The sequence below is a fragment of the Pristiophorus japonicus genome, chromosome 7 (genome assembly GCF_044704955.1).
Source record: "Pristiophorus japonicus isolate sPriJap1 chromosome 7, sPriJap1.hap1, whole genome shotgun sequence".
In the NCBI taxonomy this organism is placed as follows: domain Eukaryota; kingdom Metazoa; phylum Chordata; class Chondrichthyes; family Pristiophoridae; genus Pristiophorus; species Pristiophorus japonicus.
The window spans coordinates 121,956,891-121,984,607 of NC_091983.1; the positions used below are offsets into that span (position 1 = coordinate 121,956,891).

Consider the following 27,717-nt stretch of genomic DNA (forward strand, 5'->3'; position numbering starts at 1 on the left):
TGGATGCTCCAGAGTGAATCCGCCCTCAGCTCCAATTCCGCAACGCGGACCGTCAGGAGCTCGAGGTGGATACACTTCTCACACACGTAGTCGTCAGGGACACCGGAAGTGTCCCTGAGTTCCCACATGGTACAGGAGGAGCATATCACGTGACCGAGCTCTCCTGCCATGCCTTAACCCTTAGATACCCTTAAATTGGTAATAACAATGTTACAGTTCACTTACTGATATAAAAAATAGAAAGAAAAGCTACTCACCAATCACCAGCCAATCACTTACCCCATTGGCTGTGACGTTACCTTTTGATTCCTTTCGACCTCTATTTTGTTTTCTCTCCCGCTGTAGCTGCACAAGCACGCCTTTTATAGGCCGCTCCCGCCTCTCACCAACTGCCGCTGGCTCTCGATATCCCGCTGGGCCTTTTATAGGCCGCTCCCGCCTCTCACCAACTGCCGCTGGCTCTCGATTTCCCGCTGGGTCTTTTATAGGCCGCTCCCCTCTCACCAACTGCCGCTGGCTCTCGATCTCCCGCTGGACCTTTTATAGGCCGCTCCCGCCTCTCACCAACTGCCGCTGGCTCTCGATCTCCCGCTGGGCCTTTTATAGGCCGCTCCCCTCTCACCAACTGCCGCTGGCTCTCGATCTCCCGCTGGGCCTTTTATAGGCCGCTCCCCTCTCACCAACTGCCGCTGGCTCTCGATCTCCCGCTGGGCCTTTTATAGGCCGCTCCCGCCTCTCACCAACTGCCGCTGGCTCTCGATCTCCCGCTGGGCCTTTTATAGGCCGCTCCCCTCTCACCAACTGCCGCTGGCTCTCGATCTCCCGCTGGGCCTTTTATAGGCCGCTCCCCTCTCACCAACTGCCGCTAGCTCTCGATCTCCCGATGAAAATAAACTAGCACGAAATATAAAATATAAAATCAGATAGTAAGAGTTTCTACAGGTACATAAAAAGCAAAAGAGTGGCTAAAAGGTGAGATTGGGGAATTAATAATAGGGAACAGGCAAATGGCAAAGACTTTGAACAAATATTTTGTATCGATCTTCACGGTAGAAGACACTAAAAACATCCCAATAGTTGATAATCAAAGGGCTATAGGGAGGGAGGAGCTTAATACAATCACTATCACTAAAGAAATTGTGCATGAAACACAAAAAGTTAGTATGCAGGTATAGCGAGTAATCGGGAAGGCAAATTACAAGGGGGATGGAATATAAAAGCAGAGAAGTCCTGCTACAACTGTACAGGGTATTGGTGAGGCCACACCTTGAGTACTGCGTACAGTTTTGGTCTACGTATTTAAGGAGGGATATACTTGCATTGGAGGCTGTTCAGAAAAGGTTCACTACGTTGATTCCGGAGATGAGGGGGTTGACTTATGAAGATAGGTTGAGAAGATTGGGCCTATACTCATTGGAGTTCAGAAGAATGAGAGGTGATCTTATCGAAACATATATAAGTTAATGAGGGGGCTCGACAAGGTGGATGCAGAGAGGCTATCTCCACTCATAAGGGAAACTAAAACTAGTGGACATAGTCTAAGAATAAGGGGCCGCCCATTTAAAACTGAGAGGAGGAGGACTTTCTTCTCTCAGAGGGTTTTAAATCTGTGGAATTCTCTGTCCCAGAGAGCTATGGAGGCTGGGTCATTGAATATATTTGAGGTGGAGATAGACAGATTTTTGAGCGATAAGGGAATAAAGAGTTATGGGGACCGGGCAGGGAAGTGGCGCTGAGTCCATGATCAGATCAGCCATGATCTTATTAAATGGCAGAGCAGGTTCGAGGGGCCAAATGGCCTACTCCTGCGTCTATTTCTTATGTTCTTATGTTCTTAAAAGTAAGCTATGCGTCTTTTTTTACCAGGCATAAAAGTTTGAAGGACATTCGCTGGGCATGAGTTGGGCAAATAGAGAAATCTTGACAGATCGGCAATGCCGGTTTTCGGCGCATGCGCATCTCGCCTCGAAAATCGGCTTTTGCGAGGCCTCGCCGGGTCCGTGCACGCTTCGTACGGTCCCGGCAAGGCTGGAATTTTCGGCCCAAGTTTTCCTTATGTGTGGTGTATACAAACAACTAGGAGACACCACCTGCTGGTAAAAAACTGCCATGCACAGTTCCAATTGATACTTTCTGAACGTGAACTCCCATAGTCACTGTACATAACATCCAGATCTGATATTTCACTGTCAGATTTCATGTCTTTCTTTAACAGCATGTTAACGTATGTTTGACATTTCTATTCCATCTTGTTTTCATTTTTGTTCACTATAGTGAAAGGGAAACCTCGAGCAGCAAAACCAGCAGCAAGTAAATATTGCATTTCAATGGCATGACAACTGCATCATCTGCAGCATCAATTGTGCTCTAAAATTGTTTCTACTTTTGTGCACTTATGGATTCTTTGTAAAGTTTTCATTGTTACATGATTGGTTTTATGTATTTTCCTTCTCTTTCTTTGGGTTCTCCACCAACACACCCCTGCCACACACCATTTCTTAACGAGAAGGGTGTTACTCCAAATCACTCACAGTGATGCTCTCACATGACAACCAGGTTCATTACCTGTCCATCTTTCTGTTTCCCACTGAGAGAATGTGATATATTTTACCTCCCTGATTGGGTTCTCACTGTGAGTAACATCACAGGTGAGAAGCTGAGTTCGAGCACTCTGTACCAGTGCATTGGGCCATTTTTATTTTTAACAGTAGCCAAAGGAACAGCTTTATGCTAAATTTCCCATTGAAACCTTTAGTACTAGAAACCTTACATATTTAGTGGTCTAAAATAGCTCCAACGCAGTTCGAATATTTTATGCTGCATAAATAACTTTACTTAAATAAGAATTCAACGACAGTTCAAAATACATCCATTTTAGTTGAAATGGAAGTCAAATTTCAACAATTACCAAACATTTTTTACTGTAAATATTTTAAGGTTTGCAGTTGTTTCCAGATTACCACAACCATTAGGCTGTGGTCTAATTTAAATTTTAAAAATACATAAAATAGTCTAAACAAAATCATATTGCAGACATTTACAACGAAACAAAGCATTATAACACATAAGGAGGATCATTTTTAAAGTTAAATTATAGTTCTAATTTTGTTGCTAGGATACTTGCCACTTTTAGGTATAATTTGTTTCACAGAAAAATTGGATATGGGACACCAAAGGCAGAACAATGCACGGATTTGCAAGAGTCTCTTATAGCAACTGCAAAATTGACATCAAAATTGCTGATATAGCACCCTCAGCAAAAATAGCAGCTTCTTGCTTTTATTTTGATGTGTGTGCCTCTATGTTTTATTATTGTATTTCTTCGAGAAATATTGTTCTTTAAAACACCTGTTTTTGTCTTTCGATTTAAGAACCAGCCAAAGAGAAACCAGCTCCTCCATCGTCAAAGGAACCAGGTAACTATTGCTTATATTCCCTAACCTGTGATTCATACGCAGAGCAACTCTCAATATGGTTCAAACTATCCAAGTACGTATTTAAGTATGGGAAAGTTATTGGGCCAAAAATGCCTGTAACTTGTCAAAGAAAGGTGCCTATAAGTTAGTTATACTTGCCCTTGCCTGTTTAATCTACAAGATATTTTTTGCTGCAAGTTGCTGGAAGAGTGTGATACAAATAGCGTGGCGCTCTCTGCCGGGCATCTGGGATCTGAGTAAACAAGGCAAGCAACTGTGTATTTCCTTAACCAATCAAGTTGAAGGATTGTGAAATAAACAGTGCATGGTCTGGCAAGGAAGTGTAAGAATACATGAATTCCAGTCACATCAGCTACAGATAGAGGAATAAAGAGAGGGAAAGAAAGACTGGATTAAGAGAGAAAAATAAAGAGAGGGAAAGAAAGATTGGATTAAGAGAGAAAAAAGAGACAGAAAGAAAAAGTTAAAATAAAGTTTTAAAAACTTTAAAAACCTCACCAAGGCCCTGTACAACTGCAGTAAGACCTCCCTGCTCCTATACTCAAATCCTCTAGCTATGAAGGCCAACATACCATTTGCCTTCTTCACCGCCTGAGGATGTAACTAGTAGAGTGAACAAGGGAGAACCAGTGGATGTGGTGTATTTGGACTTTCAAAAGGCTATTGACAAGATCCCACACAAGGGATTGGTGTGCAAAATTAAAGCAGATGGTATTGGGGGTAATGTACTGGTGTGGATAGAGAATTGGTTGGCAGACAGGAAGCAGAGAGTCGGGATAAATGAGTCCTATCCAGAATGGCGGGCAGTGACTAGTGTGATGCCGCAGGGACCCCAGCTATTTACAATATACATTAATGATTTGGATGAGGGAATTGAGTGTAATATCTCCAAGTTTGCAGATGACACTAAGCTGGGTGGTGGTGTGAGCTGTGAGGAGGATGCTAAAAGACTGCAGGATGACTTGGACAGGTTAGGTCAGTGGGCAAACGCATGGTAGATGCAATATAATGTGGAAATATGTGAGGTTATCCACTTTGGGGGCAAAAACACGAAGACAGAATATTATCTCAATGGTGGCAGATTAGGAAAAGGGGAGGTGCAACGAGACCTGGGTGTGATGGTACATCAGTCATTGAAAATTGGCATGCAGGTACAACAGGCGGTGAAGAAGGCAAATGGTATGTTGGCCTTAACAGCTAGGGGATTTGAGTACAGCAGCAGGGAGGTCTTATTGCTTGTACAGGGCCTTGGTGAGGCCTCACCTGAAATATTGTGTTCAGTTTTGGTCTCCTAATCTGAGGAAGGACATTCTTGCTATTGAGCGAGTGCCGCGAAGGTTCACCAGACTGATTCAACCCGGATGGCCCGGCTACCATATGAGGAGAGACTGGATCAACTGGGCCTGTATTCACTGGAGTTTAGAAGGATGAGAGGGGATCTCATAGAAACATATAAAATTCTGATGGGACTGGACAGGTTAGATGCAAGAAGAATGTTCCCGATGTTGGGGAAGTCCAGAACCAGGGAGCATAGTCTAAGTATAAGGGCAAGCCATTTATGACTGAGATGAGGAGAAACTTCTTCACTCAAGAGAGTTGTTAACCTGTGCAATTCCCTACCGCAGAGAGTTGTTGATGCCAGTTCATTGGATATATTCAAGAGGGTGTTAGATCTGGCCCTTACGGCTAAAGGGATCAAGGGGTATGGAGAGAAAGCAGGAAAGGGGTTCTGAGGTGAATGATCAGCCATGATCTTATTGAATGGTGGTGCAGGCTCGAAGGGGCAAATTTCCTACTTCTGCGCCTATTTTCTATGTTTCTATGTTTCTATGTACCTGCATGCCAACTTTCAATAACTGATGTACCATGACCCCCAGGTCTCATTGCACCTCTCCTTTTCCTAATCTGCCTCCATTCAGATAATATTCTGCCTTCGTGTTTTTGCCCCCAAAGTGGATAACCTCACATTTATCCACATTATACTGCATCTACCATACATTTGCCCACTCACTTAACCTGTCCAAGTCACCTTGCAGCCTCTTAGCATCCTCCTCACAGCTCACACTGCCACCGAGCTTAGTGTCATCTGCAAACTTGGAGATAGTACACTCAATTCCTTCATCTAAATCATTAATGTATATTGTAAATAACTGGGGTCCTAGCACTGAACCCTGCGGCACCCCACTAGTCATTGCCTGCCATTCTGAAAAGGACGCATTAATCCCAACTCTCTGCTTCCTGTCTGCCAACGAGTTCTCTATCCACATCAGTACATTACCCCCAATACCGTGTGCTTTAATTTTGCACACCATCTCTTGTGTGGGACCTTGTCAAATGTCTTTTGAAAGCCCAAATACATCACATCCACTGGTTCTCCCTTGTCCACTCTGCTAGTTACATCCTCAAAAAATTCCAGAAGATTTGTCAAGTATGATTTCCCCTTCATAAATCCATGCTGACTTGGACCGATCCTGTCACTGCTTTCCAAATGCACTGCTATTTCATCGTTAATATTTGATTCCAATATTTTCCCCATTACTGATGTCAGACTAACCATTCTATAATTACCCGTTTTCTCTTTCCCTCCTTTTTTAAAAAGTGGTGTTACATTAGCTACCCTCCAGTCCATAAGAACTGATCCAGAGTCGATAGACTGTTGGAAAATGATCACCAATGCAGCCACTATTTCTAACGCCACTTCCTTAAGTACTCTAGGATGCAGACTATCAGGCCCTGTGGAATTATCGGCCTCCAATCTCAGCAATTTCCTTAACACAATTCCCACCTAATAAGGATTTTCTTCAGTTCCTCCTTCGCGCTAGACCCTCGGTTCCCTAGTATTTCCAGAAAGTTATTTGTGTCTTCCTTCGTGAAGACAGAACCAAAGTATTTGTTCAACTAGTCTGCCATTTCTTTTGTTCCCCATTATAAATTCACCTGATTCTGACTGCAAGGGACCTAAGTTTGTCTTCACTAATCTTTTTTCTCTTCACATATGTATAGAAGCTTTTGCAGTCAGTTTTTATGTTCCCAGTAAGATTCCTCTCATACTCTATTTTCCCCCTCTTAATTAAACCCTTTTTCCTCCTGTGCTGAATTCTAAATTTCTCCCAGTCCTCAGGTTTGCTGCTTTTTCTGGCCAATTTATATACCTCTTCCTTGGATTTAACACTATCCTTAATTTCTCTTGTTTGCCACGGTTGAGCCACCTTCCCCGTTTTATTTTTCTCCAGACAGGGATGTACAATTGTTGAAGTTCATCCATGTGATCTTTAAGTGTTTGCCATTGCCTATCCACCGTCAACCCTTTAAGTATCATGAGTCAGTCTACTCTAGCCAATTCACATCTCATACCATCGAAGTTACCTTTCCTTAAGTTCAGGACCCTCGTCTCTGAATTAACGGTGTCACTTTCCATCTCAATAAAGAATTCTACCATATTATGGTCACCCTTCCCCAAGTGGCCTCACACAACAAGATTGCTAATTAGTCCTTTCTGATTACACATTAAGTGTCGGATGGCCTTTGGAATTGCACGCTTAATCACGGATCTGCCCTCGGCTGCAGTTTCCGTCCATTTTAGCCTACTGGGTGTAGCAGAATATCGCTGCAACACCTAGCCACAAAGTAAAGTGTGCTAGCCAAAGATCTTAAAAAATATTTCTAAACTTCTTGGGGTAGAGTTTCGCTAGCTTGCACTAGTTTTATCAGTGCAATCAGGGTGAAATCAGTCGAACCATGCAGAAGATCGGGGAATAATAAATGAATGTTACGTCAAGCATAAATCTTTAACGTTGGTTTAAAAATAATTTCACCCGAAGTCAGCCCCACCTACAAAACTGGCCACAAATTGAGCTCTTCAAATTGAGTTTGTTTTTTAGGCAGATAGGTTTTTAAAGTTTTTACATGTTAAAAAAAAATATTGAACATAAAAATTACTAGTGTACACCAATGAAACGAGTAAATGGTTCGGTATAGTTTCTTTTAGTCATTTTCAGTGACTTAAAATCATGTTGCTCACAAGTGATGGACTAGACACTCTTCTTAAAAATGCTTATTTTTTTATGGTAAATACATTTTCAGCTGTATTCGTCAAACTGCATCAGGTTACCTTTCTTAAATATATCAAGCAAAGAATTCAAAGAAAAAAAATTAAGGATTACATTCTATTATGCTGACCGATTGTGTTGGTTCATATGTTTGTGATTATGCAAATGCATTTTAATGGAAACTTGAACTGTTAACCTAATCAGCGCAATTTCAAGCACAGTTTGCACTCAATTTTCTGATAGTACCTAACCTTTGCCCCGAATTTCCCACAGGGAAATCGACATTTGTAAATTCTGCTAGCCACATTTTTTTTTGCCAGGAACAGGTTTTTGCTCACAAGAAAGTAAGCCTTTTGATGCATGTGCATTGCTTTAGGGGCAATAGAGGCAGGTGGGAATTACGATAGATGATGTCTTCTCACCAATTTTGCATCTTTTCCTGATATCCACAAGGAACGGGGCTGATGCACATTTATGACAAATGGAGAAAGGAAGCAGAGACCATTTCCAGGTCCCACCCAAAATTCCTCCAGCCAAATTATGTGATTTTCCACCTCCATAATGGAATAAAGTTTGGGGCTAATACATCTGCCTCCCTTCCTATTTATTCAGTTATATTTTATACTATTCTTGGTTCAATTTTTTTTAAACTTGATTTTACAAACTTAATACCAGAATTTTAATTGCCCAGGGTTGCTGTGACAATTAGTGGGCCGGAACTGCACTTTTTTAAAATAGAAATTCTGCAATCACGCAAAGACCTTTATTTAACAAATAATCAATTTCATTCATTATTTAGATTTAATTGATTGTCTGGGACCTAATCACTTGAAATAGATAAGGTTAGTGGCATATATTACAAATCAGTGCTCAACTGAGTGACTGACAAATTAATTTGGCCTCAATTTTCTCGTATTATCAGTGAACGGAGTTAGAATTCCTCATTGAGCTGTGCGAACTCTTGGTAATGGAAAATATTTTTCTTTGGTTGTTATCCTATTCACATTAAATAGGATGCAGATGAATTCACCATTGCCTGTGTTGCATTATGGTTGCCGGTAAGGTCCATTAAACAACACTGCTGCATTTACATCAGCAGATTTATTTAGTTCAGCAGTGTTCTGCGTTCCTATGAATGTAGAATCCAACATGTAGGCCCCAAGTTTCCACATGATTTGCTCCTGATTTTTAGGAGCAACTGGTGTAGAACGGAGTATCTTAGAAATTGGAATTCTCGTCATTTAGTTTGCTCCAGTACTAGTCAGTTAGAACAGTTTCACTTTGGAACAGAATTTTTTTTTCAAAAGGGGGCGTGTCCGGCCACTTACGCCTGTTTTCAAAGTTTCGTCAGTGAAAACTTACTGCAAACTAACTTAAAATGGAGTAAGTGAAGATTTTTGCACGCTCGAAAAAACCTTGTCTACACTTTAGAAAATCAAGCATATGTTACAAATCAGGCGTAGGGAATGGGGGGGGGGTGGGGTTTAAAGGGAAGTTTACATACATTAAACACTTCAGTTTTACAAATAAAGAGCCATCATCAATAATAAATGATAAATACATCAATAAATCAACCAATAAATCAATCCCAAAAAATTAATAAGAAATATTTTTTTTTTTAAATCAATAAATAAAACATTTTCTACTTACCGACTGCAGCACCGGGAGCCCTCCAACAGCGTGCTAGGATGCCCCCCCCCCCCCCCCCCCCACAGTGTGTCTCTGTCAGTGTCTCTATCTCTCTGTCTGTCTGTGTGTGTCTCTCATTCTCTGTCTGTCAGTGTCTGTGTTTCTGACAGAGAGGGGAGGGGGAGGAGGGGGGTAGAGGGAGAGAGGAGGGAGCAGAGGGAGGGAAAGGGGAGAAGGGGGAGGGGGAGAAGGGGAGGGGGGGAGGGGATAAAGGGGAAAAGGGGGGGAAAGGAGATGGGGGGACGGAGATGGGGGGGGAGGAGATGGGGGGGAAGGAGATGGGGGGGAGGGGAAGGAGATGGGGGAGGGGAAGGAGATGGGGGGGAAGGAGATGGGGGAAGGAGATGGGGGGGGAAGGAGATGGCGGTGGGGGGAAAGGAGAAGGGGGAGGGAGGCTGAACGGGCTGGGCCCGAGACTTCAGGCAGGGCCTGTCCCCAGCACCAGATTTACAGGTAGGTGGCGTTGGGTCGGGTCGGGGGGGGGTGGTGGGAGGGAGATCGGTTCGGTTCGGGTCGGGGGGAGGGAGGGAGTGAGAGGTCAGATCGGGGGGAGGAAGGTCAGGTCGGATCCAGTCCGGAGGGGGGCGGGGGGGGGAAGCGGGAGTCGGATCGGGTCCGGTCCGGAGGCGGGGGGGAGGAAGCGGGAGTCAGGTCGGGTCCGGAGGCGGGGGGGGGGAAGCGGGAGTCGGGTCCGGTCCGGGGGCGGGGGGGGGCGCGGGAAGTGGGAGTCGGGTCGGGTCCGGAGGCGGGGGAGGGGGGGGTGGGGGGGAAGCGGGAGTCGGGTCCGGTCCAGGGGCGGGGGGATGCAGGAGTCAGGTCGGTGTCGGGTCCGATGGCGGGGGGGGGGGGAAGCGGGAGTCGGTGTCGGGTCCGGTCCGGAGGCAGGAAGCGGGAGTCGAGTCGGGTCGGGAGGAAGCAGGAGCTGGCCGTGGGAGGAGCCTTATTCACGCAGCCCCAGTGAGGCCATTCGGCCAGGGCTAGGGGCTGCGTGCTTCGGGCCCCTCCCATACAGTTTCGGGCGCCTGGAGCATGTGCCGAGGTCCTGGCTCCGCCCCCTACAGCTCGTGCTGCGCTGCGCCGAGGGCCAGAGGACCTGCAGGGAGGTGGAGAATCTGGAGTGTTTTTTTAGGCGCACTTTGTGGCGCGAAAAACGGACGTCCAGGTCGGGACTGCGCCGTTCTAGGCGCGGCTCGAAACTTGGGCCGGTAATGTGTAACCACACACTGTGAAAAAATATGGGCCTGCACTAAGTATTCCCTCAGGTTCAGCATTGCTGAACTCTTCCATAAGCGGATCCCATTTCACCTACTACCAAGAGTTTACCTTTACTGCCCAATATCTAATCATATGATACCATGAACCAGGAGTCATCACAATGAAACCTCTTAATTTCTCCTATCTTCCAAAAAGTGGATTGAAGAAGACTGTTGTGAGACGAGGCCAATTGTAAATCAACAGGCTGATTTATTTTACATATAAATGTGGACAAAGTAATGTGTACTGTGAATTTCAATTTATTTCATAACTTAAAAATGACAAAGTAAGCCAGAATATCACTGTTAGTGGCCTAAATATAGGTTACTGACTAAGAATTTCTCTGAAACTGGTCAGCACTAAACATTAGGGAACTTTCAATCCATAAGACTTCTGCAGACTGTACTTGCTTAGTTGGACAGGAAGTCAATGATGTGACCTCTGACCCTGCATGAGCTCTCCATGCTTGGAAATTGCAGTCCAGCCGCATCCAGTCGTGAATGGTGGTGTAAAATTAAACAACTGATGGGAGGAGGAGGCTCCATGAATAACTCCATTCTCATTCATGGCAAAGCCCAGCACATGAGTGCAAAAGACAAGACTGAAGCATTTGGAACAAAAGTGCTGAGTGTATGATCCATCTCGGCCTCCTCCCGAGGTCCCCACCATCACAGAAGCCAGTCTTCAGCCAATTCAATTCACTCCACATGATATCAAGAAAAGGTTGAGCGCTTTTGATACATCAAAAGCTATGGGCCCCGACAACATCCTGCCCGTCGTGCTGAAAACTTGTGTTCCAGAACTAGCCATGCCTCTAGCCAAGCTTTTCCAGCACAGCTACAACACTGACACCTGCCAACAAATTGGAAGATTTCCCAGGTATGTCCTGTCCACAAAAAGCAGGACAAATCCAATCCGGCCGATTACCTCCCCATCAATGAACTCTCAATCATCAGCAAAGTGATGGAAGGTGTCGTCGACAATGCTATCAAGCGACACTTACTCACCAATAATCTGCTCACCGATGCGCAGTTTGTGTTCCACCAGGACCACTCGGGCTTCAGAACTCAGCCTTGGTCCAAACATGGACAAAAAAGCATAATTGCAGAGGCGGGGTGAGAGTGACTGCCCTTGATGTCAAGGCAGCATTTGATTGAGTGTAACATCAAGGAGTCCTAGTAAAATTGAAGTCAATGGGAATCAAGGGGAAACTATACACTGCCTGGAGTCATACCTAGCAGAAAGGAAGATGGTTGTGGTTGTTGGAGGCCAATCATCTCGCCCGAGGACATCGCTGCAGGAGTTCCTCAGGACAGTGACCTAGGTCCAACCATCTTCAGCTGCTTCATCAATGACCTTCCCTCCATCATAAGGTCAGAAGTAGGGATGTTCGCTGATGATTGCACAGTGTTCAGTTCCATTCGCAACACCCCAGATAATGAAGCAGTTCATGCCCACATACAGCATGACCTAGATAGCATCCAGGCTTGAGCTAATAAGTGGCAAGTAACATTTGCACCACACAAGTGTCAGGCATTGACTAACTCCAACAATAGAACATCTAACCACCTCCCCTTGACATTTAGCGGCATTACCATCAACAACATGGTGGTCACCATTGACCAGAAACTTAATTGATCCAGCCACATAAATACAGAGGCTGCAAGAGCAGGTCAGAGGCTGGGTATTCTGTGGCGAGTGTCTCAGCTCCTGACTCCCCAAAGCCTTTCGACCATCTAGAAGGCACATGTCAGGAATGTGATGGAATACTCTCCACTTGTCTGGCTGAATGCAGCTCCAATAACAGTCAAGAATCTCAACACCATCCAGGGCAAAGCAGCCTGCTTGATTGGCACCCCATTCACCACCTTAAACATTCACTCCCCCCACCTCCGGCGCACTGTGCCTGTTGTGTGTACCATCCACAAGATACACTGCAGTAACTTGCCAAGGCTTCTTCGACAACATCTCCCAGACCCGCGACCTCTACCACCTAGAAGGTCAAGGGCATAAGGCACTTTGGAACACCATCACCTTCATCCTGGCTTGGAAATACATCGCTGTTCCTTCGTTGTCAATGGGTCAAAATCCTGGAACTCCCTCCCTAACATTATTGTGGGAGTTCTGTCACCACACGGACTGCAGCGGTTCAAGAAGAAGGCTCACCACCACCTCCTCAAGGGCAATAACTGCTGGCCTTACCACTGATGTCCACAACCCATGAATTAATTTTTAAAAATTGGTCAGTCGGACTGGTATTAGAACAAAAGCAGCGGGCCTGAGTATTGCAAGAGCAGCTGAGCTGCGGGGAGAACAAATACAGCGGGCTGCAACAGCATTAACCCACCTGGGAAGATAAGTAGTTAAAAGAAATCAAAGTGTGATGTTACAGGCAAGCAGGGAAGTGATTGGTTGGTGAGTTTTTCTCTCTTTTCTTGGGCATTGGTTTAAATTAAGAGCCGGGATTAAAAACTAAACATTAAAAACTTGAGAACTTAACTAATTAAATACATTAGAGATGGCAGGGGCGGCGCTATGTTTCTGCTGTTGCATATGGGAGCTGGTGGACCCCATTGAGGTCTTCGCTACCACATCTGCAATAAGTGTCTGCAGCTCGAGGAACTTCGGCTTCGTGCTGATGAGCTCATGTCCGAGCTGCAGACAATACGACACATCAGGGAGGGGGAGAGTTACCTGGACGCTGTATTCCAGGAGGCAGTAACACCCCTTAGATTAATTAATTTAAATTTGGTCCATGGTCAGGGACAGGAGGGTGTGACTACGAGTGAGGCAGGTATGGGGGACCCAACAGGTACGAGATTCATGCTCCCTGTGTGGACGAGGGCAAGGACTGCAGGGAGGATGAGCAAACTGATGGCAGCACCGTGGTACAGGGGACCATTCAAGTGGGGGGTGTTAAAACAAATATGGTAGTGGTAGGGGACAGTATAGTTAGAGGGATAGATACTGTTCCCTGCAGCTGAGAGCGTATGTCCCGAAGGTTGTGTTGCCTGCCTGGTGCCAGGGTTAAGGACATCTCTGGGCTGGAGAGGAACTTGGAGTGGGAGGGGGAAGATCCAGTTGTTGTGGTCCAATGACACAGATAGAACAAAGAAAGAGTTTTTGCTGAGGGAGTATGAGCAGCTAGGGGTTAAATTAAAAAACAGAACCACAAAGGTAATAATCTCTGGGAAGGGAAGGTCTGTGATGGGGTGGAAGGCAGTTGTCTTTCTAACTCCTGGCATTACCATTTCAATTCGGCCCATCATCCCATTTGTCTCTCTAATCTCTCCTGCATTCCACCCTATCACAGACCTTCCCTTTTGTTCTTTCGTCCCCTCCCCCTTTCAGTGCTTGTTAAGAATGTGTTCTTTCCAAACACTCTCCAGTTCTGATGAAGGGTCGTTGACCTGAAACGTTAACTCTGCTTTTCTCTCCACAAATGCTGCCTGGTCCACTGAGATTTTCAGCATTTTCTGTTTTTATAGACAGGCTAAGTAAGTGGGTAACATTTGGCAGATGGATTATAATGTGGGAAAGTGTGAGGTTATCCACTTTGGCAGGAAAAATAAAAAAGCAAATAATAATTTAAATGGAGAGAGACTACAAAATGCTGCAGTACAGAGGGATCTGGGGGGGTCATTGTGTATGAAATACAAAAAGTTAGTATGCAGGTACAGCAAGTAATCAGGAAGACAAATGGAATGTTGGCCTTTATTGCAAAGGGAAGAGAGTAGAAAAGCAGAGAAGTCCTGCTACAACTGTACAGGGTATTGGTGAGGCCGCATCTGGAGTACTACGTACAATTTTGGTCTCCTTATTTAAGGAAGGTTATACTTGCACTAGGGGCAGTTCAGAGAAGGTTCACTAGGTTGATTCCTGAGATGAAGGGGTTGACTTATGAGGAAAGGTTGAGCAGATTGGGCCTATACTCATTGGAGTTTAGGTGATCTTATTGAAACATGTAAGATACTGAGGGGGCTCGATAAGATAGATGCAGAGAGGATATTTCCACTCGTGGGGGAATCTAGAACTATGGGGGCATAGTTTGAGAATAAGGGGTCACCCATTTAGAACTGAGATGAGGAGAAATTTCTTCTCTCAGCGGGTCGTAAATCTGTGGAATTCTCTGCCCCAGAGAGCTGTAGAGGCTGGGTCATTGAATATATTTAAGGTGGAGAGAGATAGATTTTTGAGTGATAAGGGAGTGAAGGGTTATGGGGAGCGGGCAGGGAAGTGGAGTTGAACCCAAGATCAGATCAGCCATGATCTTATTAAATGGTGGAGCAGACTCAAGTGGCTAAATTATTTCTTATGTTCTTATGTTCTAAACCCACTACAGCCATCCTAAGTCTGAGTGCACATAAATAAAGCTATTCTAACATATTGTGAAAGCTTAATTCATTGTCTCAATGAACCTCTATAATCTCAAACTGACGTGATATATGAAAAGCAATATTCTAGACTGATGCTTTGACTGAATAAATCAGAATTCCCCTAAACTATAAATTGGAGATTTAATCCTTGATAAGCTAAATTTAACTTAATAGCAATAAAAATTGATCCAAAATACCTCCAAGACCAAGTAGTCCAAAATCTTGAAACGTGACACACATATGCTCCAGAAGTTAGAGGAAAACAAGGAGCCAATTTTGCTGAAAAAACTAATGGCATCTGAACAATGCACACCATCATTAATGTGTAAATCGACCAGGAAATTGTAGCGAGGAAGAGATACCCTGTGAATTGAATTGCCACAAGTTGCTTGCCGATTTGCACCATTAGCTTCGCGAAAATGCCATCTCCCTGTGAGTTTTATGAAGTTGCAGCATTTGCATATTACTTTCCCATTAAACTCACCACAGAAAGTTAAGTCTAGTAATTAATAGTGTAAGTACCCTTTTAACAATGTGATAATTGTTAATGACTGCCAATCAACCCCTCTAGCCCAGAATGTGAACAATCATAGATATGGAGTGTCATTCCTTCAGGTTGTGAATGGCTTTAGAAGATTGTAGAAATGTAAAATTTTACATTTGACATTTTTTTCTTACTTTTCCTTTCTGTTTCCTTTTTCCTCTCTCCTGATCCAATCTTTCTTTCCCTCTAAATCATCCTCCTTCTCACTCCTTCCTCTGTTTAATTATCAATGCTGAAATCTCATTGCTTAAGGAGATACACTATTTGTCCCGTTGTTCACCAAGGTCCCAGAGGCCCTGTTGCTCTCACTGTGCCATTATCAGCTCGCACTTCCAGCAACTTTGTGGGCACATTTTTTAAAACCTAAACATGCACAAACAAGTCTAACTAATTGGGACCGCCGTGAGATGTGAAATGTGGCTCAACATAATTACATTTTTTGAACTTTAAATATTAGAGGGTGGTGTGGGGAATAAAATAGATAGAATAGAGACTGTGCGGAATAAATGCCAAATCAGTCCAAGTAAAGGGGCCAATGTCTTGTTCCTATTGGACCAGATGCTAATGACGTGAACCACAGCTGAGGTGTGCGCTGGCTGACCTGACATGAATCTGTCTGTATTTGTAGGTTCTGGTTATCAACCTAGCCCCAACACATCTTGGGTGCAGGCCTATCCTTGACAAAGCCTTGCACTTGGACAGGGTGTGAAAATGAAGCCGCTGTCATTAGGGCTTTATGGCCGCTGTCCAAAGCAACAGCCTGAAGGCTCTGTGCCTCAATGCGAGGAGTATTTGGATTAAGGTGGACGAATTAACTGTGCAGACAGCAATTAACGGATATGATGTAATTGGCATCACGGAGACATGGCTCCAGGGTGACCAAGGCTGGAAACACAACATCCAGTGGTATTCAACATTTAGGAAGGATAGGCAGAGAGGAAAAGGAGGCGGGGTGGCGTTGCTGGTTAAAGAGGAAATTAATGCAATAGTAAGGAGGGACATTAGCCTGGATGATGTGAAATCGGTATGGGTGGAGCTGTGGAATTCCAAAGGGCAGAAAACGTTAGTGGGATTTGTGTACAGACCACCAAACAGTAGTAGTGAGGTTGGGGACAGCATCAAATAAGAAATAAGGGATGTGTGCAATAAAGGTACAGCAGTTATCATGGGCGACTTTAATCTACATATTGATGGGCTAACCAAACTGGTAGCAATGCGGTGGAGGAGGATTTCCTTGAGTGTATTAGGGATGGTTTTCGAGACCAATATGTCGATGAACCAACTAGAGAGCTGGCCATCCTAGACTGGGTGATGTGTACTAAGAAGGGATGAATTAGCAATCTTGTTGTGCAAGGCCCCTTGGGGAAGAGTGACCATAATATGGTAGAATTCTTTATTAAAATGGAGAGTGACACAGTTTATTCGGAAACTAGGATCCTGAACGTAAGGAAAGGTAACTTCGACGATGTGAGGCGTGAATTGGCGAGAATAGACTGGCAAAGGATACTCAAAGGTTTGACAGTGGATGAGCAATGGCAAATATTTAAAACTCACATGGATGAACTTCAGTAATTGTACATCCCTGTCTGGAGTAAAAATAAAATGAGGAAATTGGCTCAACCGTGGATAACAAGGGAAATTAAGGATAGTGTTAAAGCCAAGGAAGAGGCATATAAATTGGCTAGAAAAAGCAACAAACCTGAGGACTGGGAGAAATTTAAAATTCAGCAGAGGAGGACAAAGGGTTTAATTAAGAGGGGGAAAATAGAGTAAGAGAGTAAGCTTTCAGGGAACATAAAAACTGACTGCAAAAGCTTCTATATATATGTGAAGAGAAAAAGATTAGTGACAACAAATGTAGGTCCCTTGCAGTTGGATTCAGGTGAATTTATAATGGGGAACAAAGAAATGGCAGACCAATTGAACAAATACTTCGGTTCTGTCTTCACGAAGGAAGACACAAATAACCTTCCGAATGTACTAGGGGACAGCGGGCCTAGTGAGAAGGTGGAACTGAAGGATATCCTTATTAGGCGGGAAATTGTGTTAGGGAAATTGATGGGATTGAAGGCCGATAAATCCCCGGGGCCTGATAGTCTGCATCCCAGAGTACTTAAGGAAGTGGCCCTAGAAATAGTGGATGCATTGGTGATCATGTTCCAACAGTCTATCGACTCTGGATCAGTTCCTATGGACTGGAGGGTAGCTAATGTAACACCACTTTTTAAAAAAGGAGGGAGAGAGAAAACAGGTAATTATAGACCGGTTAGCCTGACATCAGTAGTGGGGAAAATGTTGGAATCAATCATTAAGGATGAAATAGCGGCACATTTGGAAAGCAGTGACAGGATCGGACCAAGTCAGCATGGATTTATGAAAAGGAAATCATGCTTGACGAATCTTCTCCAATTTTTTGAGGATGTAACTAGCAGAGTGGACAAGGGAGAACCAGTGGATGTGGTGTATTCGGATCAACAGGCTTTTGACAAGGTCCTCCACAAGCGATTGGTGTGCAAAATCAAAGCGCATGGTATTGGTGGTAATGTACTGACGTGGATAGAGAACTGGTTAGCAGACAGGAAGCAAAGAGTCGGGATAAACGGGTCCTTTTCAGAATGGCAGGCTATGACTACTGGAGTGCCGCAGGGCTCAGTGCTGGGACCCCAGCTCTTTACAATATACATTAACGATTTAGATGAAGGAATTGAGTGTAATATCTCCAAGCTTGCGGATGACAGTAAACTGGGTGGCGGTGTGAACTGTGAGGAGGATGCTAAGAGGCTGCAGGGTGACTTGGACAGTTTACGTGAGTGGGCAAATGCATGGCAGATGCAGTATAATGTGGATAAATATAAGGTTATCCATTTTGGGGGCAAAAACACGAAGGCAGAATATTATCTGAATGGCGGCAGATTAGGAAAAGGGGAGGTGCAACGAGACCTGGGTGTCATGGTTCATCAGTCACTGAAAGTGGGCATGCAGGTACAGCAGGCGGTGAAGAAGGCAAATGGTATGTTGGCCTTCATAGCTAGGGGATTTGAGTATAGGAACAGGGAAGTCTTACTGCAGTTGTACAGGGCCTTAGTGAGGCCTCACCTGGAATATTGTGTTCAGTTTTAGTCTCCTAATCTGAGGAAGGACGTTCTTGCTATTGAGGGAGTGCAGCGAAAGTTCACCAGACTGATTCCAGGGATGGCTGGACTGTCATATGAGGAGAGATTGGATCAACTGGGCCTTTATTCACTGGCGTTTAGAAGGATGAGAGGAGATCTCATAGAAACGTATAAGATTCTGACGGGACTGGACAAGTTAGATGCGGGAAGAATGTTCCCAATGTTGGGGAAGTCCAGAACCAGGGGACATAGTCTTAGGATAAGGGGTAGGCCACTTAGGACTGAGATGAGGAGAAACTTCTTCACTCAGAGAGTTGTTAACCTGTGGAATTCCCTACCACAGAGAGTTGTTGATGCCAGTTCATTGGATATATTCAAGAGGGAGTTAGATATGGCCCTTACGGCTAAGGGGATCAAGGCGTATGGAGAGAAAGCAGGAAAGGGGTACTGAGGGAATGATCAGCCATGATCTTATTGAATGGCGGTGCAGGCTCGAAGGGCCGAATGGCCTACTCCTGCACCTATTTTCTATGTTTCTATGTTTCTATGGGCTGCAGCTTCATTCCCTGCCCTACTGTCCCAGAAAGAAAAGGAACTTCCTTTCTTGGGTCCTCTAGTCCTTACTGCTTGTCTCTGTTTGATCATTTTGCATGTACAAATACTCTGTCCTGTCCCCAGGGATGGTTTGAAATTCCAGGTGACATGAAGCGGGTGGCAACCCAATGTCATGGATCTCCAATCCTTTTCCTATCCTTTGTGCCTGTTAAGGGAGCATTCACCAGGTGCATTGGGCAGGAATTCAACCCTAATTTTATTTTTACTTATTTTTAGTGGTTTATCTTTTAGTTCAGGGTAAATATTACAATAGTAAAGCAACTCCTGATATTGCAGTAGCTATATTACTTTAATATTAATAGTTGTCTCAATATCCTAGTGCATGAGTAATCAGTTTGGCAAGGGAGATAGAAATTTTCCTGGACTTGCTGTCAGTCTATCGGTAAATTCTAACTGTACAACATATTTATTGTCTCTGACATTTAATTAAGTATTATGTGTTGCACATAATAATAGCAAATGATTAACATTCCTTTATTTAGAAAAGAAGAAATTGCCTCCTCCTGCCATCAAAGAAACAAAAGGTTTGACAGATACATACACACGTACACAAACACACACACATATATATATAAAGAATGATTTACCTGAAAGAATAAACTGCATGACTGAAACAATGCTTCAATAAATTCTTCATTGAGATTGATGGCATTCTAATGGCAATGTCTTTCATTATAAATTTGCTAAAGGCTTAATGTGATGGCTATGTGAAAGTTTTGCAGAACCTAAAAATGTGTAATTTTTCAATTGTCCAACTGCTTGCTTCTTTACCTAAGGCATGTACTTCAAGCATTTCTTTCAACTCTTAATGGTAAATTAATTATTCCGTGTAGTAATTTCACATTATTTTCTGATTTAATATTTTAATGGAAGTGCCATGTCACAGATCGTCCTGGCTGAGAACTGTTTCATACTTACAATAGGCTCCAAATTTTTTATAACGAATAAGATTGATTGTGAAAATATCAACAAAAAAACAATGGCTATTCAAGTAACCATTCTGAATTGTTAATTAGCACAAGCTCATCAGACTAAATGCAAATATTTTCATAAATATGTTCATAAAAAGGTGCTAAGAACTGCTTAAAACTGTCTAAGGAATATTTAACAAATATATATTTCAAATATAGGGGTGGAATGATAAAATCATTGCATAGAAGTAGTGATTGATTTATTAATGTAACAATTAACTGCATTAAAAATACATGAAACAAAATTTAAAATTCTGATTTTTTTTTTAACCACCTTCTCCTCCTGAAAGTGCTGACCAGTACTGTGATTGTGGCTAAATTAATATTAGCTACTGTACTGAAAAAAAATCACCATTCCCACACTGAAACAGCTACAAAAGTTATGAGAGAGGAATATGCAGCTCCAGTTCCATCATCACACTGGATAATACATTTATTTGCATTCCTCGCTTTATTTATCAATACCAGTTGTAAAATAATTTATTTGATTGGAAAATACGAAAGAATTGTTTTGTATGCGGCAATAGGTTTTAATGTAGAAAGTTATTTTTTAAATTGAAAACTATTGATACATTAAAATAACAGCTTTTTAACTTTTTTTTCTCTTGTTATGCACAGTTAAAAAGAAGCTCGCTGACAGGGCGACCAAAAGTATGTGCTCAGTATTCTGTTATTCTCAGATAACTCTGTGAGAAGGATATTTAAATGTACTCTGCAATTGTCAATGGTTCACTGAGTTTAATAATGTAAACACATGTAATGTAAACAGTGCCTGTCCAATGCGGTTCCTGGACTATCCCAGGAATCACTCCATTATGCTCCTGTAAGGCCCAATAGAATCTAATGGCATGTGGTCGATTGAGACTCTTGGCAAGTTCTGAGGCCTTTCCAAGTTGGAGGTAATCAATCCTGGAATGGAAAAATTACTTCTCAAGAAATATTTCTTAGCTCCCTTGAACTAATTTAAGGCTTCTCCTGTCCGACCTTCTGCATGCTACGTGCACCCTTGGATCAGTATAGTACTGAAGTGCTCATGCAGGCAAAGACTGCTTTGATAAAGGCGATGATGGGGCGCTAAAGCACTTACCAACTGGGCGCGGTAAGATGATTGACTCCCGCTAAATTCGGTGGAAGGTTTGCAGCGGCGGTAGGACGCTGTGCCCCAATATCCCTCACCCGGAGATCATGACGGCATCGTCGTGTGCATCGTCCCGGTAGCAACCCGGACTTGAACTTCGATTCCGCCCCCTGCAGCATCGCTAGGCGAATACACTAGCAGTTGCAGGATGCATTCAATGGGAGGATGGGTGCTTCGGGGGCGATGATTAAAGGCGAGGTGGCCGATGTCAGGAAAAACATTTCTGAAATGTTCTAACTCCATTTTTTCCAAGCCTTTTCCGTCCCGATCGATCAGCCGGGCAGTTTACTGCAGTGCATCCGGCTGATCAGGCTGGATCGTCGCTGCCGTGGGGGACCAGGTAAGTTTTTCCCTTGCAGAGCCTGCAGCGATGGCCCTTCCTTTTAAGGGATGGAAGGAGCCTTCCAACGCGGAGGCGCTGCATGGCCCATTGTGCAATGCTACACATCTACCGCCCGCCTGTTGCCTCTTGCACTCCAGGAAGGATGTGGAGCGCTTGATTTAGCTCTCCTGGAGCGCAAACACCAAATTTTTTCAAAGTTGAAAATCATTAGCATCTAGTACTAAATGTTTCAACTTTTAAAAGTTAGCACTCTCGACGTTCTCCCCCAATATGCATTTTACTGCAGGCCTCCATTGAAAGCAAGCAATTGTGGAATTATTCCTAATTTGAAAAAATGCAGGGTCTTTAATGAGCTTTAAACATAATTTGTGAACTGGCTACAAATGCTGACAGTGCTTGGGACCCACATTCTGAGGTGCTGAGCACATTGAGCACTTAGTCACCTAATAATAATAGATACCAATGCCCAATATGATGCAGTGCTTCAGGTGTCACGAATGGTATTATTGGTGCTATAATTTGCTTGGGATTTTAGAAGGTATCTGATAATGATCCACTTATGAAGCTTTTACAGAAGCTTCCAGTTGTAGGATGTAATGGCCAGTTGGCTAGTTGGAATATAAATTGACTTGGCAATAGGAACTAGAAGGTTATAAATGGAAGAAAAAACTCTGGCTGGGGGAACTAGCCATTTGATAAAGTACCACATAATAGACTTGTTAGCAAAATTGAAGCCCACGTCATCATAGGCAGTCCCTCGGAATCAAGGAAGACTTGCTTTCATTCCTGAAGTGAGTTCTTTGGTGGCTAAACAATCCACTATGAGAGCCACAGACCCTGTCACAGATGAGACAGATAGTCGTTGGAAGGAATGGGTGGGACTGGTTTGCCGCACGCTCTTTCCGCTGCCTGTGCTTGATTTCTGCATGCTCTCGGCGTTGAGACTCGAGGTGCTCAGCGCCCTCTCGGTTGCATTTCCTCCACTTAGTGCGGTCTTGGGCCAGGGACTCCCAGATGTCAGTGGGGATGTCACACTTTATCAGGGAGGCTTTGAGGGTGTCCTTGGAGCGTTTCCGCTGCCCACCTTTGGCTCATTTGCCGTGAAGGAGCTCCGAGTAGAGCACTTGCTTTGGGAGCCTCGTGTCTGGCATGCGGACTATGCGGCCTGCCCAGCAGAGCTGATCGAGTGTGGTCAGTGCTTCAATGCTGGGGATGTTAGCCTGAATAAGGATGCTGATGTTGGTGCGCCTGTCCTCCCAGGGGATATGTAGGATCTTGCGGAGACATCATTGGTGATATTTCTCCAGCAACTTGAGGTGTCTACTGTACATGGTCCATGTCTCTGAGCCACACAGGAGGGCAGATATTACTACAGAACTGTAGACCATGAGCTTGGTGGAAGTTTTGAGGGCCTGATCTTCATACACTCTTTTCCTCAGGCAACCAAAGGCTGCACTGGCGAACTTGTGGCAGTGTTGGATCTCGTCATCGATGCCTGCTCTTGTTGATAGGACGCTCCCAAGATATAGGAAGTGGTCCACGGTGTCCAGGGCCACGCCGTGGATCTTGATGACTGGGGGGGGCAGTGTTGTGCAGTGAGGACAGGTTGGTGGAGGACATTTGTCTTACGGGTGTTAAGCATAAGGCCCATCCTTTCATACGCCTCAGTAAATACGTCGACTATGTCCTGCAGTGCAGCCTCTGTATGTGCGCAGACGCAGGCGTCGTCCGCATACTGTAGCTCGACGACAGAGGTTGGGGTTGTTTTGGATCTGGCAGGGAGACAGCGCAGTTTGAACAGGTTCCCACTGGTTCTGTAGTTTAGTTCCACTCCAGCAGGGAGCTTGTTGACTGTGAGGTGGAGCATCGCCCCAACCTTCTTCTCAATCTCTCTCATTTGGAGGGAGGAGAGCATGACTGCATCTCTGAGATTTCCCGGCATGCTCTCCTCCCTCCAAATGAGAAAGATTGAGAAGAAGGTTGGGGCGATGATGCAGCCCTGTTTGACCCCGGTCCAGACATGGATTGGGTCTGTGATGGATCCGTTGGTAAGGATCATGGCCTGCATGTCGGTGTGGAGCAGGTGGAGAATGGTGACGAACTTTTGGGGGCATCCGAAACGGAAAAGGCTGCTCCGTAGACCCTCGCGGTTGACAGTGTCAAAGGCCTTTGTAAGGTCGAAGAAGGCCATGTATAAGGGTTGGTGCTGTTCCCTGCATTTTTCCTGCAGCTGTCGCGCTGCAAAAATCATGTCCATTCTGTCCCATAGGGGACAAAATCCACACTGTGACCCCGGGAGGAGCTCCTTGGCCACGGGAAGAAGACGGTTGAGGAGGACTCCAGCAACGACTTTCCCAGTGGCTAATAACAGGGAGATTCCTCTGTAGTTGCCGCAGTCAGACTGGTCCCCTTTTTTAAAGATGGTCACGATTACTGCATCTCTGAGATCTCCCGGTATGCTCTCCTCCCTCCAAATGAGAGAGATGTCGTGTATCCGCGCCAACAGTGTCTCTCCACCATACTTCAATGCCTCAGCAGGGATTCCGTCCGCACCCATAGCCTTGTTGTTTTTAAGCTGTCTTATGGCTTTTTCTACCTCGTGCAGTGTTGGGGTCTCACTGAGGTGGTGGTGGGTAGCATGCTGTGGGATGGAGTCAAGAATACCCGAGTCAAAGGCAGAGTCTTGATTGAGGAGATCTTCGAAGTGCTCCTTCCAGTGGGCTCTGACTGCCTCGGTGTCCTTGATGAGTATTTCCCCATTCTTGGCCAGGAGTGGGGTGGGGACTTGAGAGTTTGTCCGTATGTGGCCTTGACTGCGGTGAAGAATCCTCGCACACCATGGCTGTCGGTCAGCTGCTATATCTCTTGCGCTTTCTCCATCCACTACCTGTTCTTTAAGTCCCGGGTTTTTGTGATTAAAGGGACAGTGGCTGCCTGGATACGAAATTGACTAAGGGACAGAAAGCAGAGAGTAGTGGTGAAGGGTTGTTTTTCAGACTGGAGCGACGTGTGAATTGATGTTCGCCAGGGTTCGATGTTGGGACCACTGCTCTTTTTGATATATATTAATTACCTCGACTTGTGTATACAGTGCATAATTTCAAAGTTCGCAGATGATATGAAACTCGGAAATATAGTAAACAGTGAGGAGGATAGTAACAGACGTCAGGAGGACATAGATAGACTGATGAAGTGGGCAAGCACATGGCAGATGAAATTTAATGCCGAGAAGTGGGAAGTGATTCAATTTGGTAGGAAGAATGAGGTGAGGCAATATAAACCAAATGGTACAATTTTAAAGGGGTACAGGGATAGAGAGACCTGGGCGTGTACATACACAAGTCTTTGTAAGTGGCAGGACAAGCTGAGAAGGCTGGTAAAAAAGCTAGGGAGCATAGTCTCAGAATAAGGGGTTGCCCATTTAAAACTGAGATGAAGAGGAATTTCTTCTCTCAGAGGGTTGTAAATCTGTGGAATTCTCTGCCCCAGAGCTGTGGAGGCTGAGTCATTGAATATATTTAAGGTGGAGATAAACAGATTTTTGAGCAATAAGGGAATAAAGGGTTATGGGGAGCGGGCAGGGAAGTGGAGCTGGGTCCATGATCAGATCAGCCATGATATTAAATGGTGGAGCAGGCTCGATGGGTCAAATGGCCGACTCCTGCTCCTATTTCTTATGTTCTTATGTTCTTATGTTCTAAGCATACGGGATCTTTGGCTTTATAAATAGAGGCATAGAGTACAAAAGCAAGGAAGTTACACTAATCATTTATAAAACACTGGTTATGCTCCAGGTGAATATTATGGTCAATTCTGGTCACCACACTAGGAATGATGTGAAGATCTTTGAGAAGGTGCAGAGGAGATTTACTAAAATGGTACCAGGAATGCGGGACTTCAGTTATGTGGAGAGTCTAGAGAAGTTGGGATTGTTCTCCTTGGAGCAGAGAATGATAACAGGTGATTTGGTAGAGGTGTTCAATATTATGAATGCTTTTAGTAGACTTAATAAGGAGAAACTGTTTCCAGTAGCAGAAGGATAGATAACCCAAGGACACAGATTTAAGGTAAATGGCAAAAGAACCGGAGGTGACATGAGGAAACATTTTTTTACGCAGCGAGTTGTTGTGATCTGGAATGGACTGTCTGAAAGGGTGGTGGAAGCAGATTCAATAATAACTTTCAAAAGAGAATTTGATAAATACTTGGAGAGGAAACACTTGCAGGGCTATGAGGAAAGAGCAGGGAAGTGGGAACTAATTGGATAGATCTTTCAAAGAGCCAGCACAGGCATGCTAGCCTCCTTCTGTGCTGTATCATTCTATGATTCCATGAAACATAGAAACATAGAAAATAGGTGCAGGAGTAGGCCATTCGACCCTTCTAGCCTGCACCGCCATTCAATGAGTTCATGGCTGAACATGAAACTTCAGTACCCCATTCCTGCTTTCTCGCCATACCCCTTGATCCCCCTAGAAGTAAGGACGACATCTAACTCCTTTTTGAATATATTTAGTGAATTGGCCTCAACAACTTTTTGTGGTAGAGAATTCCACAGGTTCACCACTCTCTGGGTGAAGAAGTTTCTCCTCATCTCGGTCCTAAATGGCTTACCCCTTATCCTTAGACTGTGACCCCTGGTTCTGGACTTCCCCAACATTGGGAACATTCTTCCTGCATCTAGCCTGTCAAAACCCATCAGAATTTTAAACGTTTCTATGAGGTCCCCTCTCATTCTTCTGAACTCCAGTGAATACAAGCCCAGTTGATCCAGTCTTTCTTGATAGGTCAGTCCCGCCATCCCGGGAATCAGTCTGGTGAACCTTTGCTGCACTCCCTCAATAGCAAGAATGTCCTTCCTCAGGTTAGGAGACCAAAAGTGTACACAATACTCCAGGTGTGGCCTCACCAAGGCCCTGTACAACTGTAGCAACACCTCCCTGCCCCTGTACTCAAATCCCCTCGCTATGAAAACCAACATGCCATTTGCTTTCTTAACCGCCTGCTGTACCTGCATGCCAACCTTCAATGACTGATGTACCATGACACCCAGGTCTCGTTGCACCTCCCCTTTTCCTAATCTGTCACCATTCAGATAATAACCTGTCTCTCTGTTTTTACCACCAAAGTGAATAACCTCACATTTATCCACATTATACTTCATCTGCCATGCATTTGCCCACTCACCTAACCTATCCAAGTCACTCTGCAGCCTCAAAGCATCCTCCTCACAGCTCACACTGCCACCCAACTTAGTGTCATCCGCAAATTTGGAGATACTACATTTAATCCCCTCGTCCAAATCATTAATGTACAATGTAAACAGCTGGGGCCCCAGCACAGAACCTTGCGGTACCCCACGAGTCACCGCTTGCCATTCTGAAAAGTCCCAAATTACTCCTACTCTTTGCTTCCTGTCTGACAACCAGTTCTCAATCCATGTCAGCACACTACCCCCAATCCCATGTGCTTTAACTTTGCACATTAATCTCTTGTGTGGGACCTTGTCGAAAGCCTTCTGAAAGTCCAAATATACCACATCAACTGGTTCTCCCTTGTCCACTCTACTGGAAACATCCTCAAAAAATTCCAGAAGATTTGTCAAGCATGATTTCCCTTTCACAAATCCATGCTGACTTGGACCTATCATGTCACCTCTTTCTAAATGCGCTGCTATGACATCCTTAATAATTGATTCCATCATTTTACCCACTACTGATGTCAGGCTGACCGGTCTATAATTCCCTGTTTTCTCTCTCCCTCCTTTTTTAAAAAGTGGGGTTACATTAGCTACCCTCCACTCGATAGGAACTGATCCAGAGTCAATGGAATGTTGGAAAATGATTGTCAATGCATCCGCTAATTCCAAGGCCACCTCCTTAAGTACTCTGGGATGCAGTCCATCAGGCCCTGGGAATTATTCGGCCTTCAATCCCATCAATTTCCCCAACACAATTTCCCGTCTAATAAGGATTTCCCTCAGTTCCTCCCCCTTACTAGACCCTCTGACCCCTTTTATATCCGGAAGGTTGTTTGTGTCCTCCTTAGTGAATACCGAACCAAAGTACTTGTTCAATTGGTCCGCCATTACTTTGTTCCCCGTTATGACTTCCCCTGATTGTGACTGCAGGGGACCTACATTTGTCTTTACTAACCTTTTTCTCTTTACATATCTATAGAAACTTTTG

General features: G+C 44.4%; 1 protein-coding gene across 1 annotated transcript in view; it reads left to right on the forward strand.

Moving 5' to 3' along the window:
- LOC139266620 (triadin-like) overlaps window positions 1-27,717 on the forward strand; it is a 563,562-nt gene that overhangs the window by 186,337 nt on the left and 349,508 nt on the right. Inside the window, exons 10-13 of the mRNA XM_070884212.1 lie at window positions 2,275-2,310; window positions 3,372-3,416; window positions 19,560-19,601; window positions 20,667-20,699. Of these exons, the coding sequence (XP_070740313.1) occupies window positions 2,275-2,310; window positions 3,372-3,416; window positions 19,560-19,601; window positions 20,667-20,699 (156 nt within the window). The remainder of the gene's footprint in view (window positions 1-2,274; window positions 2,311-3,371; window positions 3,417-19,559; window positions 19,602-20,666; window positions 20,700-27,717) is intronic.